Source organism: Orycteropus afer, unplaced genomic scaffold (assembly GCF_000298275.1).
Source record: "Orycteropus afer afer isolate SDZICR_OR568_19922 unplaced genomic scaffold, OryAfe1.0 scaffold00065, whole genome shotgun sequence".
Taxonomy (NCBI): Eukaryota; Metazoa; Chordata; class Mammalia; order Tubulidentata; family Orycteropodidae; genus Orycteropus; species Orycteropus afer.
Window position 1 is genome coordinate 8,818,923 of NW_006921652.1, and position 16,630 is coordinate 8,835,552.

General features: G+C 45.4%; 1 protein-coding gene across 1 annotated transcript; it reads right to left on the bottom strand.

Moving 5' to 3' along the window:
- Nucleotides 1-15,330: 15,330 nt before the first annotated feature.
- ASPRV1 (aspartic peptidase retroviral like 1) lies at nt 15,331-16,279 on the bottom strand. The gene has a single exon (XM_007940099.2). The coding sequence runs from the start codon at nt 16,108-16,110 to the stop codon at nt 15,331-15,333; it is 780 nt and encodes a 259-aa protein (XP_007938290.1). The 5' UTR covers nt 16,111-16,279.
- Nucleotides 16,280-16,630: the final 351 nt, after the last annotated feature.

Consider the following 16,630-nt stretch of genomic DNA (forward strand, 5'->3'; position numbering starts at 1 on the left):
CTTTCCTCCCAGACTCAAGAAAGTTCATTGGATTGCAAATAAACGAAAATAATGTTTTTACAGTAGGCTCAAATCTGCTCTGTTATTTCTAAAAAGTAAATCACTTGCACATTTTAATGTTTTATTAACGCATTACTTGTAGCCCACCTCACAGTTGACTCTGACTCATTAGCACCCAAAACCAAACCCACTGCCACTGAGTCGATTCCAACTCACAGCAACCCCCACTGGGTTTCCAAGGCTGTAAATCTTTACGGAAGTAGACTGCCTCATCTTCTGCGGAGTGGTTGGTGGGTTTGAACTGCCAACCTTCTGGTTAGCAGCCAAATACCTTACATACTGTGCCATTGAGGTTAAATCATTGGATGCAGGCTGACTTGCTGGAAGGCATCCAGTGGCATGAATGGGGCATGGTCTTCAGCCCTGTGCCATTCAATATTAATACAATAATCTGGCGTCAGGCGTGGATGGTACAGGGGCACTGATGGTTCAGAGGGAGCACTCTCACCTTCCTTGAGGAAGACACAGTTTCAATTCCTGGCCAGTGCACTTCATGGACAGCCACCACCCATCTGTCACTAGAGGCTTCTGCGTTGCTATGATGCTGAGCAGGTTTCAGCGGAGCTTTTGGACAAAGATGGACCAGGAAGAAAGGCCTGGGGATCACCTCCACAAACCAGCCACTGAGAACCCTACGGATCCCGACGGTCTGATCCTGTTGTGCAGGGGCTTGCTATGAGTTAGGGGCCGACTCGATAGCCACTAACAACAATAACAATATGGACAGCACATTCTCTGGGACAATGCTGAGGTAGCAAGGTGGCATCCAGGTCTCCTGGCAGATCCAAAAAGTTCCTGACCAGCTGAAATGATAGGGCATCTTGAACAAGATGCATTTCAAGAGAAAAATGCAGGCTTCAAACATACCAGTAACAGAGCGGAAGTGCTATTTACCCAGCTGGGTGGTAAAAGAGAAAAGAAGACTGTCTCTGAGTTCGTTCAACGTGTCTCCAGACATGTGTCTCCAGAGTGAAGGTACCACACAGAGTGAAGGCTTGATCACAGGACGGGGCCCACAGCATGCCCTAGAGCCAAGGAGGAGCTGTGCGGCACTGGGCTAAAGGCAGCCATGGATCCCACCACAACCTTGGAGCTGGGCTCTTTGTTGCCACCCCACCTCTGCTGCTCCCCAGCCTCTCCTCACAGCCCCTCACAATCCTTTTAAAACAGACTTCAGATCCCGAGCCTCCTCTGTGGAACCCTTCTGTGGAATTCCATCATGCTCAGCAGAACATGCGTGTCTCTACAGCAACAGGCCCATCTGATCTGGCCCTGGCCACCCTTCCTGTCCTGATCTCCTACCACTTTCCCCCTCATTAGCTCTACTCCAGCCACCCCGGCCTGTAGGCTGTTCCCTGGACATCCAGTGTTTCTCAGCTCTGGGTCTTTGCACATACCATTCCTTCTGCCTGGAATGCCCTCCCCTGATACCTTCATGGCTTGTTCTCTCACTTCATCCAGGTCTGTCCCAAATGCCACCTTATCAAAGAGGCCTTCCCAGACTCCCCTTACATAAAATATCACACTCCATTATTTTGTATCCACTCTTCCCCTTATCCTCATTCGTTTACTTATTCTTATCACCACATGATGTGTTACAGTTTTATCTGTTTACCTTTAAAATGTGAGCTCTGTGAAAGAAGAGACTGGACTCTGTGATGGCCGTGCCCCAGCACCTAGAACCAACAGCATACAGAGGGGACTTAACAATAATTAATGAGGGAGGAGAGGGAAGGAAGGCAGGAAGGGAGGGAAGAAAGCAGGAAAGGGGGGATCATTTGAGAGAGACAGAGGCCAGCTGCATGCTCAGAGCTGGGGTAGGACAACACTTCCAATGTCTCATGGCCCCAAAGGCAGATGGTGAAACACAGAGGGCAAGGTTTTCACTAAAACTTAAGGGCTCTATCTATTATAAGGGCCATGGAAAAGACCTGGGCTTCAGAATAACCCAGATGAGTTGGTCAAAAATAGCTTTTTGATAGAAAATGATTTGGCTGGGAACAAGTTGTAGAGAAAACAATTCAGCCCAAAGGACAATTGTGTCTAAAGGTGTACTCTGCACATTATTTTTCAAAAACTGGAGTTCTACTGTAGCAAAGAGGTGGACTACATCCTTTTGTGCCTTTTGAGGTTTTTATTTTACTTAATTTTTGAAATACTGAGTTTTGCCCTACATTTTAAATTTCTAGCTAATATTTAGCCAACTGTCTTAATTCTGTTCTTCTTTTTTTTTTTTTTAAATATGGTTTATTTAGCTGCATTAAACCTAAACGTACTGCATAGTGATCACCGACATCACCTCTGCCCAGTCAGGAAGCAGGGCCTGCTGGCTCCCAGCATACACCCTCGCTAACCCTGCACAGCCACCCCGCTGCTCTGGTTGGTAATCATGTCATTTTCTTTTCTTTATGATTTCTCCTCCTCCATGTCTAAGCCCTAGGGTTTAATTTTGCCCACATATTTTAGAATATTACACAAAATGGAATCACACAGTCTGTTTCATGTCTGGCTTCTTTTGCTCAATATTATGCTTGTGAGATTAGTCTGGGTTATACATAGTTGCAGTTCATCCCTTTTCATCGCTGTATTGTGAGTCTTGCAATAGCAAAACGTTGGACCAAAAAGACCAAACCCACTGCCGTCAAGTCAATTCCGACTCATAGAGACTCTCACTTGGTTTCTGAGGTGGTAAATCTTTACAGAAATGGATTGCCCAATCTTGCTTCCACAGAGTGGTTGGTGGGTTTGAGCCACCAACCTTCGGTTAGGCATTGTGCTACCAGAGCTCCTTACAAAATGCTGGCAGCAATCTAAATAAACAAAAACAGGGGATTGCTTAAGTAAAGTATGGGAGTTTACAGAATAGAAAGTGCCATATCATCCCATTGTTATTCAAGAGGAAAAAGCAAAGAGAGAAAAAGAATAAAGGGAAGTAGGTCCATGTGAGTGTCTATAGACAAAAGTCTGGAAAAATGTCAGTGGATGACCTAGGAAGGTGAGTGGGCACCAGATTGGTTTGTGTGTGTGTGTGTGTGATTTCAGTGAAAGTTTACAGAACAAATTCATTTTCCACTCAACAGTTCATGTGCATTATATTTCATGACATTGATTGCAATCCCCACAATGTAACAGCTCTCTTCCAACTTCCTCCCTGTGGTTACCTTTTCTCTGTGTCCTTTCCTATGCCTTCCTGCCCTCTGAGCTATCTTCCTGCGCAAATACTGCCCTTCTGATCTCCCATGGTTGATTGTTCTAAGGATTGTGCCTACCTGGTGTAATTGTTCACTTTGTAGCCCTATATGTTGTTTGGCTGGAAGTCAAGGGAGTGAGTTCAGTTCCAGGCCTGAAAGGTGGCTAGGGATGATAGTCTCAGGGCTTTTGCCAGTCTCGATATATCAGACCATAAGCCTGGTCTTTTTTATGAGTTTGGGTTTTGTTCCACATTTTTCTCCCACTCTATCCAGGATCTCCTATTTTATCCCTTTCTAAGTGGTTGACAGTGGTGGCCACATACCATTTAGCTTTGGTTTCAGGTCATGTACGCTGAGGTTCACATGGTCTACTAGTCCCTTGGTCTAAATTATTTCCATGCGTCTTTGATATTTTTTTCACTCTTCTTTACTCCAGAAGAGGAATGACCAATTGTTGCATCTTAGATGGCCGCTTGCAAGCTTTCAAGACCCCAGTCACTATTCATCAAAGCAGGATATGGAACAATGTTTTTGTTTAGTGTATGTTATATCAATTGAGCTTGACATCTCCCACAACAGTGCCAGGTTCTTTATATTTATTTTATATATATACCGAAGCCCACTGCCCTCGAGTCGATTCTGATTCATAGCGACCCTATTGGGTTTCCGGGGCAGTAAATCTTTATGGAAGTAGATTGCCCCATCTTCCTTCTGTGGAGCAGCTGGTGAGTTTGAACTGCCAATCTTCTGGTCAGCAAATACATTAGGCACAGCACCATCAGAGCCCATATATAAATATATTATATATATAATATGTTTATATATATGTAATGATTTACCTAATTTTCTGATTTTCCTAGAATGGAGCATTCATTGCTTTTATAATTAAAATAAATAAATAAAGATGAAGACTAAAAGGAAAATGAATGAAAGAATTAACATAGTAATAATAAGTAACAACCAAAGAAAATGATCTGGAATTTTGGGGAGATTTTAGGTTTTATTTTTTTTTTTTTCTCCTAGTTTATTTTCAACCAATTATGTCCTCTCTTCTTATTTGGTGATTTTTGTGAATTTTTTTATTTTTGTAAATTGATTTTAAAAATGAGTTTCCAACCATGGTTCCCATGTTTATGAGTTTTGCAAATACCTCTCACACTGTTTAGTTAACCCAGATCTTCAGTTGTTGAACGCTACAACTTTTCAAATTCATTTTCAGCCACTTAGCTTTGCTTTATTTATAATAGATGAAAACAACATAAATTAACTTTTATCAAATATTTGTTCTGACCAAACTGCCACAACTGATGAAATTGAACATTACTAAATCAAGTGAGTTTAAACTCTTATCTCAACCACTTACCACTCAAACAGCAACTGGAGAAATTGTTGTTGTTGGTAGGTACCATCGAGTCAGCTCTGACTCATTGCAATCCTGTGTACAATTGAACAAACACTGCCCGTGCTGCACCACACTCACAGTCCTTGCTGTATTTGAGCCCATTGTTGCAGCCACTGTGTCAATCCACCTCACTGAGGGTCTTCCTCTTTTCCACTGAGCCTCTACTTTACCAAGAATGATATCCTTCTCCAGGGACTGGTCCCTCCAAAGTGTGTGAGACAAAGTGTCACCATCCTCACTTTTAATGAACATTCTGGTTGTATTTCTCTGAAGACAGATTTATCCACTCTTCTAGCAGCCCATATTCTTTGTCAACACCATCAATCAAATTCATCTATTATTCTTCTATCTTTCTTATTCATTTTCCAGTTTCCCATGTATATGAGGCTATTGAAAATACCATGGCTTGTGTCAGGCACACCTCAGTCTTCAAAGTGACAGCTTTGCTTTTTAACACTTTAAAGGACTCTCTTGGAGCAGATTTGCCCAGTGCAATATGTCATTTGATTTCTTGACTGCTGCTTCTGTGAGTGTTGGTTGTGTGTTCAAGTAAAATGCAATCTTTTCTGCGTTTATCATGATATTGTTTATTGGTCTGGTTGTGAAGATTTCTGTTTTCTTTATGTTAAGGGGAATCCATACTGAAGACTGTAGTCTTTGATCTTCATCAGTAAGTGATTCAAGTCCTCTTTGCTTTCAGCAAGCAAGGTTGTGTTGTCTGTGTATTGCAGGTGTTAAAGAAGCTTCCTCCAATCCTGATACTGCATTCTTCTTCATATAGCCCAGCTTCTCGGATTGTTTGCTCAGCAACAGATCGAGGAAGTATGGTGAAAGGAGACAATCCTGATGCACACCTTTCCTGATTTTAAATCATGCAGTGTCCCCTTGTTCTGTTCAAATGACTGCCTCCTGGTCAAGGTACAGATTCCTCATGAGTACAATCAAGTGCTCGGGAATTCCCATTCTTCGCAATGTTATCCATAATTTGTTATGATCCACACATCAAATGCCTTTACATAGTCAGTAAAATACAGGTACATCTTTCTGGTATTCTTGTCTTTTAACCAACGTCTGTCTGACATCAGCAATGATATCCCTTGTTCTGTGTCCTCTTCTGAATCCAACTTGGATTTCTGGCAGTTCCTTCTTAATGTACTGCTACAAGCATTTTTAAATTATCTTCAGCAAAATTTTACTTGTGTGTGATATTAATGATATTGTTCAATAATTTCTGCATTCTATTGGCTCACCTTTCTTTGGAATGGGTGCATATATGGATCTCTTCCAGTTGGTTGGTCAGGTAGCTGTCTTCCAAATTGCTTGGCATAGATAAGTGAGCACTTCCAGTATTGTATCCATTTGTCGAAGCCTTGTTTTTCACCAGTGCCTTCAGCGTAGCTTGGCCTTCTTCCTTTCATACCATCAGTTCTTGATCATATGCTGCCTCTTGAAATGGCTGAACCCTGGTTGCGCAGTGGTTAAGCGCTCAACTACTGACTGAAGTGTCAATGGTTGAAGTCCATCAGCTGCTCTGTAGGAGAAAGATGTGGCAGTTTGCTTTCACAAAAATATACAGCTGAAACCCTATGGAGCAGTTGTACTTGATCCTATAGGGAGGCTATAAGTCAGATAGACTTGAAGGCAGTGAGTTCGGTTTATTGGGAAAGTTAACCTCTCCTAATTTCAATGTCCCTATTAGTTGAATGGTATAAAACCCACATGGTAGGGATTTGGGCAGAATTAGAAAGAAATGGCCATATCAGCACTCAGACCAGAGTTTCTCAACCTCAGCACTATTCACATTTCTGCTGGACAGTTCTTTGCTGTGAGAGCTGTTGCATGCACTGTAGGATGTTTAGCGACATCCCTGGCTTCTACCTACTAGATGCCAGTAGCCTCCACCCCCACCGTTATGACAACCAAAAATGTGTCCAGATATTACTGAATGTGCCAGGGGCCAAAATCACCCCTGGCACACACCCTATAATGAATTCCTCCAAATCTGTTGGTTCCTTATCTCTGGCTTCAGTCCTCACTTCTGCAGTGAGCTGGCTTCATCTCTTGGACCTGCACCTGGGCCAGCACAAACTTCCCACCAGACCCTCTCCCTCCATGCAGTCTTGTTCCCTGTCTACCTTCCACAGGCTGTGTGGTGGAGAAATATATTAAACCATTGGTGCGTTCTTTTGCTTCTTTATTTTCCCCCGATTTTTCCGTCTCAGGATCATCTCAGGGCTCTGTTATGTTATTGGGCCAAAAGCTGGTGTTGCCTGTTGGACACTCTGCTTCCCTATCTTTGGTACTTGCCTAAACCCATAGATAAGAATAAGTCTGAGTGCCCTGGACAGGGAGGTGTGGCCTCTGGATAAGTGGAGATGGGGGAGACAGATTTGGCTTGACAGGAAGGGGGCGGTGGGTACCCACACACCAGTCAGTGGCCTCACTCTGTGGAGGTGGCAGGATATCACAGAGGTGGGTGTCAGGTGTCCCGAGAGAGGCAGGGCCTCAGATTGGACTTCCTTGTGCCCTGTGCATGGCACAGAAAGCAGCTCAGCCCCATGGTCTGAAAGAATCACGTGGACAGGAACACTGGGCATCTCCGCGGTAACACAGTAACTGAGCATCCATGACTTATTTGTGGCCCCACCCCCATCCCACCCCCAGTGCTTCAGCATTGCCTAAGATCCTGGAACCTTCCCTTAATCCAGAGCAGGGAGAGAGCCCCCGGAATGAGTGAGAGTAAATTCTCACCAGCCTGGCTGAATGGGAACTTAGAGTTGGATTTAATGAACTTTACTTCTGGAAAAACGTTTTTTTCAGATGACATTTCTCACAATTCTCTGAGCTTGTGGACTCATGTCAGACCCATTACCAATACAGATCTCATGATGTAAACTCCCCGCCCACAGCCCTTCCACAGCTCCCCATTCCTAGTTGTTGGCTGCTATTGACTCAGCTCTGCCTCGTGGCACGTACAACAGAAAGAAAGGTGACCTGGTTCTGCCCCCTCTTCCTGATCGTTGGTATGCTCAAGCCCACTGAGAAGCCACTGTGTATTTGAGTACTTTCCAGCCTAACGAGCCCATCTTCCGTCACTCTATCAGACAATGTTCAGCTGTGATCCACAGAGTTTTCAATGACTAATTTCAGAAGGCAGTCACCAGGTTTTTCTTCCTAGTCTGTCTTAGTCTGGAAGCTCTACTGAAACATGTCTACCTTGGGTGATCCTGCTGGTATCTGAATACCAGAGGCATAGCTTCCAGTATCATTGCAACACACAAGACACCACAGTATGACAAACTTAAAAATGGATAATGGTTCCTATGGATATTGTTGTTGTTGTTGTTATTTGCCGTCAAGTGTTGTTATTGCTACAATAATAGCAATATTTGATGGTTAGCTGCCATCAAATCAAATTCCAACTCAGAGAGACCTTATGCACAACAAAATTGAACCATTGTGATCTATAGGCTTTTCACTGGCTGATTTTCAGAAATAGATCACCAGGCCTTTCTTCCTAGTCTGTCTTAGTCTGGAAGCTCAACTGAAACCTGTTCAGCAACATAGCAACAGTCAATCCACCCCTGATAGACACATGGTGGCTGCAGTTGAGGTGTACTGGCCAGGAATCAAACTTTGGTATTCCACATGGAAGACAAGGATTCCACCACTAAACCACCAATGCCCTGGTTCCTAAGGACAAAAGGCCCCTAATTTCCCACAGCAGAGAAAGCAGATGCTCCCTCTCCACTCTTGTTCATAGGGCAGACATCACTAATCAATCATAGCATCTTTCTGGTTATGTCTAGACACAGTCCCAGAATCCTTTGCATTACTGCACACCAGGCAGCCCCATGTAAGCTGGTAATTGAGATGAAATTTTTTATATTTTCTCTATGTTAGGACTCAAATTTCTCCTCCCACCACCCATACATTTTACTGCTTCTTAAATTTGGATATACCATTGACATGTATATTTAATGTGGCGGGATTTCCTTTTTTTCTCCAAAAAAAATATGAAATTATAATGCACTTTATAATAGAGTTCATCTGCAAGCTGAAGAAATACGGCCTCTGCTATCCCTGGCCTCCTGGAGTTTCCTCAAAGTTACACAGGACCCTTCATTCATGAAAGGTCTTCTCTGTCTTCTCCTCCAGTGGCTGGGCTAGCCAATGCCAGCCAGCTTGGCCCTGGCCTCCCTCCCTTTTCTTCCTTCCCTCCCTCTATGCAGCAGCTTCCTGGGAAGCACTCACTCATCTTTCAGTTCTCAGCTCAAAGATCTCCTCTGTGGAGTTCTTCTTGCCTCCCACTCCCTGCCCAGGTAGGTGATGTGACTGCCACCTGTGTTCCCTGCCTCTGAACTTTTAGGCTCTGAGTTCACTGGTCTGGTTGCCTCCTTCTTCCAGACTGTAACTTCCTAAAGGCAGAGCTCACTTCACATAGGTCCCAGTGCAGGAAGATGTTCTAATAGGAGCTCAGAGACAAGAGGGAAAATCTGGTCCCAGATGGATCGCACAGGCAACACATGCTTTGGAGAATTTGCCACAGTCCAGGCTCACATAATTGCAGAGTTAATCAGGTTTAGAGGATGCCAGCCCACAATATCTGAGCAGTCAAAGACAAATAAAACTTGAGAACTAATTCACAGTCCACGATGACTGAATGGTCAGAGTCGCCTGACCAGAGTTAGCCCTCCTGGCAGGCATGGCTAGGGAAGCCCCATTACCCAGGGTTGCTTGGTGACAGTGAACTCTGAACAGAAGCAGTGACTGATGGGAGTGGAATGTGTGGTGGTGGCAGCTCTGACAGCTGCCTCTGTGTCTCCTCTGTAGCTGAGGACCAGGTGGGCAGGCTAGGTTACCTGTCTAGCAGAGGACAGCCTTGCTCTCAGCATCACTTCACGGGAAGAGCTTATGCCTGTCAGTCATCGATTGAACATTGTGTCCTCAGATCAAGTAGGCCTTCTGACTTGTCTTTAAGGCGAGTCTTGCACCTTTGGGAGGCTGAATCTCTTTTTAAGATGATGGCACGTGCCTCTTGTGACCTCATACTTTATCTTTCTTATGGTACGCCCTCCTGTGACTGCCAAAGACTACCCACATCATTACCTAGTAGATGATTAATAACTGATTGCTTCTAGGTTTGTTTTCCATAGGCAATGGCTTAGCAATTCTGAAACTATTTTCTGAGTATTTTAGGATCAGACAATTAAGTAACCTGGAGCCAAATTTCTCAATGTTGGAGAAAAGGAGTTGCAAATATAGAAAGGGGGAATGTTTGTTAGAACAAATATTATGGTGCTGGATTAGAATTGGAGGTATCAGTATGAACTCATATTTGTAATACATATATATATATATATATATATATATATATATATGCACAGAAACATATGTATGTATATATAGAAATATGTGTGGATGTATTACTTTTTTTTTTTTTTTTCTTAGCTCTGACCATTGACAGGACTTAGGAGTAATGATACCCCAGTAGCAATGAACACACCTAGCAACTAAGTCCTGGTTTTTCAGTGGTAAGCACTACTAAAAGGACCCAAGGCGCCTTGAGCAATGACCAATTCCAGGGCTGATGCTGGGAAGATACAAGATGAAGCTGGAATATCTTTCTGTGCCAAAAAATAAGGACAGGCTCAGATTATGATGGGGACGTGTCACAAGGAGATACGAGTCAGCTTGAAGAGGTCCCTACAGCCAAATTTAAAACAATTTGTGGATCAAAATAAATGACAGTAATGAAGTATAACTCATTGAATAAAATAAGGATCTATGAATCCACAATGATATAAATTAATAGAGTAGTTAATGAATTAATTAAAGGGAAAGCGCTTCTTTAGAGTTGTGTGCCAGCTAATAACTGGACAAGAAAAGACAGAATTGGAAGTCATCATTTGGCAACCATCACAGTAACAAGGAATTCAGGCAAGCATCATCAGTGGATGCTAAATCTAATGGGTGACAGTCTAAGGAGAAGCAGGGCACTTCTATGGTCTCAGAGTATCTCCCCACAAGATATGTACTAATCACACAGGGAAAAAACTACTTCACAGCGGAGAAGCCTAGTAGATACCATCTTGAGCAAGCAGTGATCCAAGTTCACCTCACCAGTAATGGGACAAACAGGCATCCTGCACCTCCTGATACGATGTACCGTGAACAACACAACATCACTTCCAGGTATTCCTGCCAAAAACACAGAGCCTGAATCTGATCACAAGAAAACATCAGATTCCCCCACTTGAGAGAGATTCTAGGAAAGAACTGCCCAGTCTGCTTAAAAAACGTGAAGGTCATGAAAGACAAAGACACAGTGAGGGAGTACGCCAGATTAAAGGAGACTAACAAGCCAAAACAGCTAAATGCAGTGTGTAGCTGGATTAGATCCTGGACCAGACAAAATACTTGTCCTTTGTTATAAAGGTCATTACTTGGACAAGTCAGAAATTTTGAATAATGTCTACAGATTTTATGATACCATTATTATGACAATGTTAATTTCCTAATTTTAAGAATTATATTATAGTTTATATAAGAGAATTCCTTGTTGTTGTTGTTTTTCAGAAATAAACACTAAAGTTGTTGTTGTTGCTAGGTGCCGTCAAGTTGGTTCTAACTCATAGAGACCTGTGAACAACAGAAGAAAACACTGAACCACTCGTCCACCACTGGTCTGTCAGTTCGTTGTACTGTGGTGGCTTGTGTGTTGCTGTGAGGCTGGAAGCTATGCCACCAGTATTTCAAATACCAGCAGGGTCACCCATGCTGAACGGATTCAGTGAAACTTCCAGACTAAAACAGACTGGGAAGAAGAAGGGGCCATCCTCTTCTGAAAGAACTGGCCAGCGAAAACCTTATGAATAGCAGTGAAACACTGTCTGATATTACTGGAAACACTATTTAGGGAGCTCTGGTGGTGTAGTGCCTAAGGCATTTCACTGCTCACCAGAAGGCTGGCTGTTCAAACCTACCAGCCACTCCTTGGAAGGAAGGTTAGGCAATTTACTTCCATAGTGATACCGCCTCGGAAACCCAGGAGGGGTCGCTATGAGTCGGAGCCAACTCAATTGCAGTGAGTTTGGTGTGTGTGTGTGTGCATCATATTTGAAATTTTCAAATGGTTTAGGAAAGCAACTATATACACATATAGAAAGAAATATGGGGCAATCTACTTCCATAGTGATACCGCCTTGGAATCCCAAGGAGGGGTCGCTATGAGTCGGGTCTGACTCGATAGCACATAACAACAACAACAACATAGAAAGAAAGAGAATGAGAGTGAGTGAAAATTATAAAGTTAGTTGGTAAAATATTAATATTTGGGGAAACTGGATGAAACATGCTCAGAAATTCTTTCTATTACTCTTGCAACTTATTTTTAAGTCTGAAATTATTTCAAAAAGTTTAAAAATAAATGTTTGCAGAATAAAAGCATGAGGATTATCTAGTATAGTCGGGGCAGTCAGGCATTCTGTATGTGGTGGTCCTTATTAGAGAAGCAGGGCTTATCCTGTAGGGACCATGAGCTCTCCTTGACTAGAGATACTAGAATGTTCTAGGCTAGCATCTTTCAAACTTTCATATGCATGAGAATCACCTGGGAATCTGTTCAATGCAGATTTTGATGCAGGTCGGGGTGGGGATAAAGGTTCTGCGTTTCTAAAAAGCCCCCAGGTGATGCTGATGCTGATGCTGCCTTTCTGTGGGTCTAGGGACCATCCCTTGGGTAGCAAGAATATATATACCACTGGTGATTACACCAGGCAGTCTCAAACCTTAGAATCACAGGAAGAGCTGATTTTAATTGGTCTTTCAGCTGATTCTAACATACAACCAGGATTAAACCTTTACATTGATGTCTGCGTATAAGTCCTCCTTCCCATCAGCTTGAATTCAGGACCTCCCTAAGTTTAGAAACGTAACTTCCAAGCTGGACTGCTTTGTTGCCCCTTCACTCCATCCTAGACTCAGAAGCCAGGTAAGTCTTCCTGTTCCTCCACTGCTCAAACACCGGCCAAGTAAGTCAAGTGAGAAGTCCTCACCCAGGCATCAAGCCCTCTGTGATGTGGCCTCAACCCACTTTTCCTGGCTTGTCTCCCAGCCCCCCTTTGATACTCTGCTCCTAGGAGAGCAGCCAGCCACGATCCTGCAGCCCAGGTTCCACTGTCACATGTTTGCTTTCGCAGTCTCTCTCACACCCACGTAGCACCTGTCTTAAGTTTCACTCTGGGCCTCCAAATCAGAGCCATGATGCAGACATCACAGACTCCCTTCTTGCTGGGCCCACTCCTACTCCCTTCATCCCAGGGCAGAGCAGGAGGAGAGACCGCAGAGCTGTGGGAGTGGGGAGCCTGCTGGCTCAGAGGGCTTTTGCTCACTCAGTCTAGGACAGGAGGGCAGGACAAAGGGGCTGTGCTATGGGACATAGGTTATTTCTTTGTTTGTCTGGGACAGGGCTCAGCTCCCTGCCATGTGTGAGAAAAGACAAGGAAGGGACAGCTTGGGTGTTGCCCTGGAATTCTGGCCTATGTACCTAATCCCCCTCACCCCAACACCTTATCACCTCCTCATACTCCTCACCTCCTTCCTTCAGCCCAGCAAATGGCTAGGACCGGAAGGACTCAGAGGAAAATAGGTCACAGGAAGGTGCCATCTAGGTTGTTCTCTCAGAAGAGATCTGGCCCAGGAGAGAAGCAGCACTTTAACGGTCAGCAGAGAGGGAGGCTGAAAAACAAACTTGAGAAGGGGACACAGGACCTGGAAGGCATAAGGACCATTCCTCCTCCAGTTCTCCCAAGCCCTTCCACTGTGCACCCCCCTTCTCCAGGCCTGCTTTCCTGGGGAAAAGGCTTCCTCGCCCTGCCATGTGCCCCACATGCCCTGGGGCTGACAATCTAATTCTGGTTAAGATGTTTGGCTTCCCAGAGACCAGGCTTCAGTAAACTACGGATTAGGGGTTGAATGGGAGGCCTCATTCCCAGGGAGAATCATAGCCAGGAGCTGCTTAAACAGTTTCAAGAGACCCAAAGGCAAGTCCTAGTGGCTTCTTAGGAAGAAGGGAGCCCCATGTGCTGGCTCTCCACGCAGGCTGCTTGTCTCTCCCTCAGGGATGTCCAGGTGGTAAACTTCCAGGAAAGGCTTGTTCCACCTTCATGATGGGAAAATGGCCCTTCCCACCTCTCAGCCCCTGTGCCCTTCAGTCTTCCCTCAGGTCAAAGCCTTTGGCCTTGGGCCACCTTCCAGTGGCCATGGTCAGCTCAGAGGGCATGGTCACCCACCCCTGAGAACTGACTGTCCAGATGGACTTGGTGGGGAGATTGAGGACAAATCTGCTCCTTCATGGAGATTTCTATCCACTCAACTTCTCCCTTTGGGTTGAAGGCCTTCAGATTCCCAGTCCTGCTGATTTTCAGAGGGACAGGCAGGAACTTGGAAGAAAACATCTGGTGGACTCCCAAAAGGGATGAGCACCCTGTTCATGGATCTAGGCATGTCCTCCCCACTCCATCAGTCTCTCTAGTGTCAGACTCTGTTTCAGGTCCTTCCAGGAAGAAGCTGTCCACCCACTTTTGGAGTCCCTGTTGTTGAAGCCCATTGTAGCCCCCTCCTCTATCCTCCAGAATTCCCTTGGGCTGCCCCACACAGATCAACCCTTGCCTTCTGACCTCGCTTTCTGCCTCCAAGTTCTGACTCCCGGTGGGGCTACAAGAACCTCTTTGCTAGGAGATAATTTCCAGTTTGTTTACAATAACCACCATTTTTCAATCCCCAATCTAGACATCTCTCAAATACCTTTAGGGTCACCTTTGAGTATAAGGGGTCATTTGGATGCTAAAATATTGCAGTTTGAAATGATTAAAGGCAATACGAAAAGATTAGAAATCATGGGAGGGAATGAGGAAAAATTTGTGAAGAGGCTGCCTCAGAACATCCAAGATATATATAAATATAAATAAATAAATATTCCCTTTATATCTCCAGGCTAGGACCATAGAAGGCATTCAATAAATACTTGGCTATTCCATCCTGTTGACATTTATTCCTTGTTTTCCCCACCCTCACACATCCATCACATTCATCTCCAATCAACACATTACATGGGTTTTCCATGACTCAATCTTTATTGGTTTTTGAAGTAATTGAATTATCGGCACAAGGCTCAGTGGGTTTCAAAGTAAATGACAGAAGGAAACATACCATTGCACAGGTGGGAAGACTCAACAGGGAAGAATCCCAGAGCAGCTGTGACCCTCACCCATGAGCTCATGAGGACCCTGTAGCCATACCCAGTCCCTCTGAGACAGCCTTTGTGGACCCACAGGTGACTGAGCTACACCTCAGGGAACCTGAAGGAGTTCCCCAGTCCTCTATCAAATACAACCATTTCTAGCATTCTTGAACCTTCAAGTCTCTGCCACCAATAGCCGTTTGAGAACCATGGGGATCCTCTCCCCCAAAGAAAGCCTGCCTGCTCTCCCTCACTTGTGCCTTTTTAAATGGGAGCCTCCCCAACCAGGGGCAGATGAAGGCCCCTGCAGAGGGAGGGGGAGGGCAAGGGTTGGTTTTAGGGGGTTGGCCAAGCCCAATGACTCCCCTGAGGATATATACCCCCTATGCTAGTGGATGTCCCACCAAGGTTGGGAGGGTAAGAAAGGGGGCTTCTCAGTAGGAAAGCTGCTCCTGCCCCTCCTCTGAGGAGGGCTCCTCCTCTATGAGCTCCAGGTCAAACTCATCTTCCAGGGACCCTCCAACAGGCAGAAGGCGGAACTTCTTTCCTTTCAGGGTACACGTGCGATGCTCAAAGTCCAGAACAGCATTGTGGTCCTGGAGGACATCAGTACCAATAATGGCCTCTTCAGCACTGGCATTGGCCACTAGGAACTCTGCCTTCAGCTTCAGCTTGCCCAGGGACACCACGGTATCCCAGACACCCAGGATCTTCATTTCAGCACCATTGGCCACTTTGACCACATTCTCGAAGGGCCTCAGGGTATCCAAATCACCATCAGTGACCTCTTCCCACAAGCTCGGGTGGACCACAGAAACCTGGGCTCCAGAGTCCACCAGGAACCTCACAGGCACTTTGCCAATTTTCCCCTTGAGGTAGTAGCCCTTACCCATGCTGTTGGCAAAGACGATCTCTTTGGGCAGGTGGCTATGGGAAGCACTAGGGCCGCCAAAGGTCTTCAGCAGGGTTTCTTTCACAACCCAATAGTCTCCCTGGTCCTCAAGACTGAGTCGTCTGTAGACTTCCAGAGCATCTCCCTTGAGGGACTCTTTCAGGAACCTCAGCTTGGTGATATGGTCCCAATGGTTGAGATCGTTGATGACCTCGAAGCGGTGCAGCCAGAGGTGTGGGGTGAGGTTGGCTCCATCAAAAGGCTCTGGGATGAAGGCGTGCTCCCGGCAGCCTTCCTGGCTCCTGGCTCTGCTCCCGGCCATGCTTCTGCTCTCCTTTGGAACTGCAGTCACAACCCACGCCAAACAGAGAAAGCCACAGAATAGTGTCGGCGCAATCACGCTGGAGAACAAGGCCTTCTAAACAAAGTTCTGGTTACTTGCCCAGCCGTGGGCAAGCAGAAGGGACCAGACTAAGGTTGTCTGATGGCCTGCTGGGTGCAGAGGCGGCTAATGCTGTGGCCTGCTGGCTCTGCAGGGCCTTTTTGATGCCTAGCCTGGGCCCCTGGGGCTCCCAGTTCTCCTTTGTTCTATAAGCCCCACCCCTTCTCAGCCCGCCCTCCTGCCAGCATCCTGCCTGACTAGCAGGTTCAGTGCCTCACCCTCTGCATCCATCCAAGGGCCAGATCCAAGGCCAGCCCACGTTACCCGAAAGGCCTGCCACAATCAGAGGGGACGTACCCGGGTACCCTCCCCAGCCTGAGTCCCAGAATAACACATGAGGACACGAAGGATGTTGTGACATCCCGATGTTTATCATCAGCCAAAGAAGGAGTGAGGGACA